The 796-nt window shown below is 62.7% G+C and overlaps 1 protein-coding gene across 1 annotated transcript in view; it reads left to right on the forward strand.

The window, feature by feature from the left end:
- The window catches only part of SIGLEC1 (sialic acid binding Ig-like lectin 1, sialoadhesin), a gene marked incomplete at its 3' end in the record, with an annotated part of 19,318 nt that overhangs the window by 12,002 nt on the left and 6,520 nt on the right, over positions 1-796 (forward strand). Inside the window, exon 9 of the mRNA XM_009994705.1 lies at positions 331-585. Within this exon, the coding sequence (XP_009993007.1) occupies positions 331-585 (255 nt within the window). The remainder of the gene's footprint in view (positions 1-330; positions 586-796) is intronic.

Consider the following 796-nt stretch of genomic DNA (forward strand, 5'->3'; position numbering starts at 1 on the left):
GGGGGGTGGGCACCCAGCTCCCAGCGCGAGGCAGCACCTGGGTGAGCTGGTGGATGAGTGAGAATCCTGGACTGAATTAGTTTTTTGGGAATTCACTTCCTTGGGTTGGGAATTCACTTTTTACTGGGTTGGGGTCCCACCCCTGGACCAAGTGGATCCAAGTGGGTCTCCATGGGGGTCTCCACAGGAGAGGTGGTGTCTGTGCTGGATCCCGCCCAGCACCACCAGATCCCACCTGGTGCTGCTGGATCCCAGTCAGGCTCCTCGTGCAGCTCCAGAGGCTGCTCCAGGGCCCCTCTGAGCTGGTGCCACCATCTCTCCGTGCTCCAGCTGCCCAGGTCCTGCTGTCCCCATCCGCGGAGGTGCGGGAGGGGGAGGAGGGCACGCTGACGTGCCAGGTGGCTGGAGAGCTGCAGGATGGAACCACCTACACCTGGTACAGGAACAGCCTCCGGCTCCAGGAGAGCTCTGAGAACATCCTGCTCCTGCCCCACGTCTCCAGCACTGCTGCTGCCTCCTACCAGTGCCGGGCCCGCCACCCCACTGGGACCAGTATCTCCCCAGCTGTCGTCCTGAGTGTCTCCTGTGAGTGGGAATGTCCTGGGAAGGGAGGTGGGGAGAGGGGGGTGATGGGATGGGATGGGATGGTGGTGGGATGGGGTTGGGAATGGGGATGGGATGGTGGTGGGATGGGATTGGGAATGGGGATGGGATGGTGGTGGGATGGGATTGGGAATGGGGATGGGATGGTGGTGGGATGGGATTGGGAATGGGGATGGGATGGTGGTGGGATGGG

The sequence above is a fragment of the Chaetura pelagica genome, unplaced genomic scaffold (assembly GCF_000747805.2).
Source record: "Chaetura pelagica isolate M959 unplaced genomic scaffold, ChaPel_1.0 scaffold1793, whole genome shotgun sequence".
Classification (NCBI taxonomy): Eukaryota; Metazoa; Chordata; class Aves; order Apodiformes; family Apodidae; genus Chaetura; species Chaetura pelagica.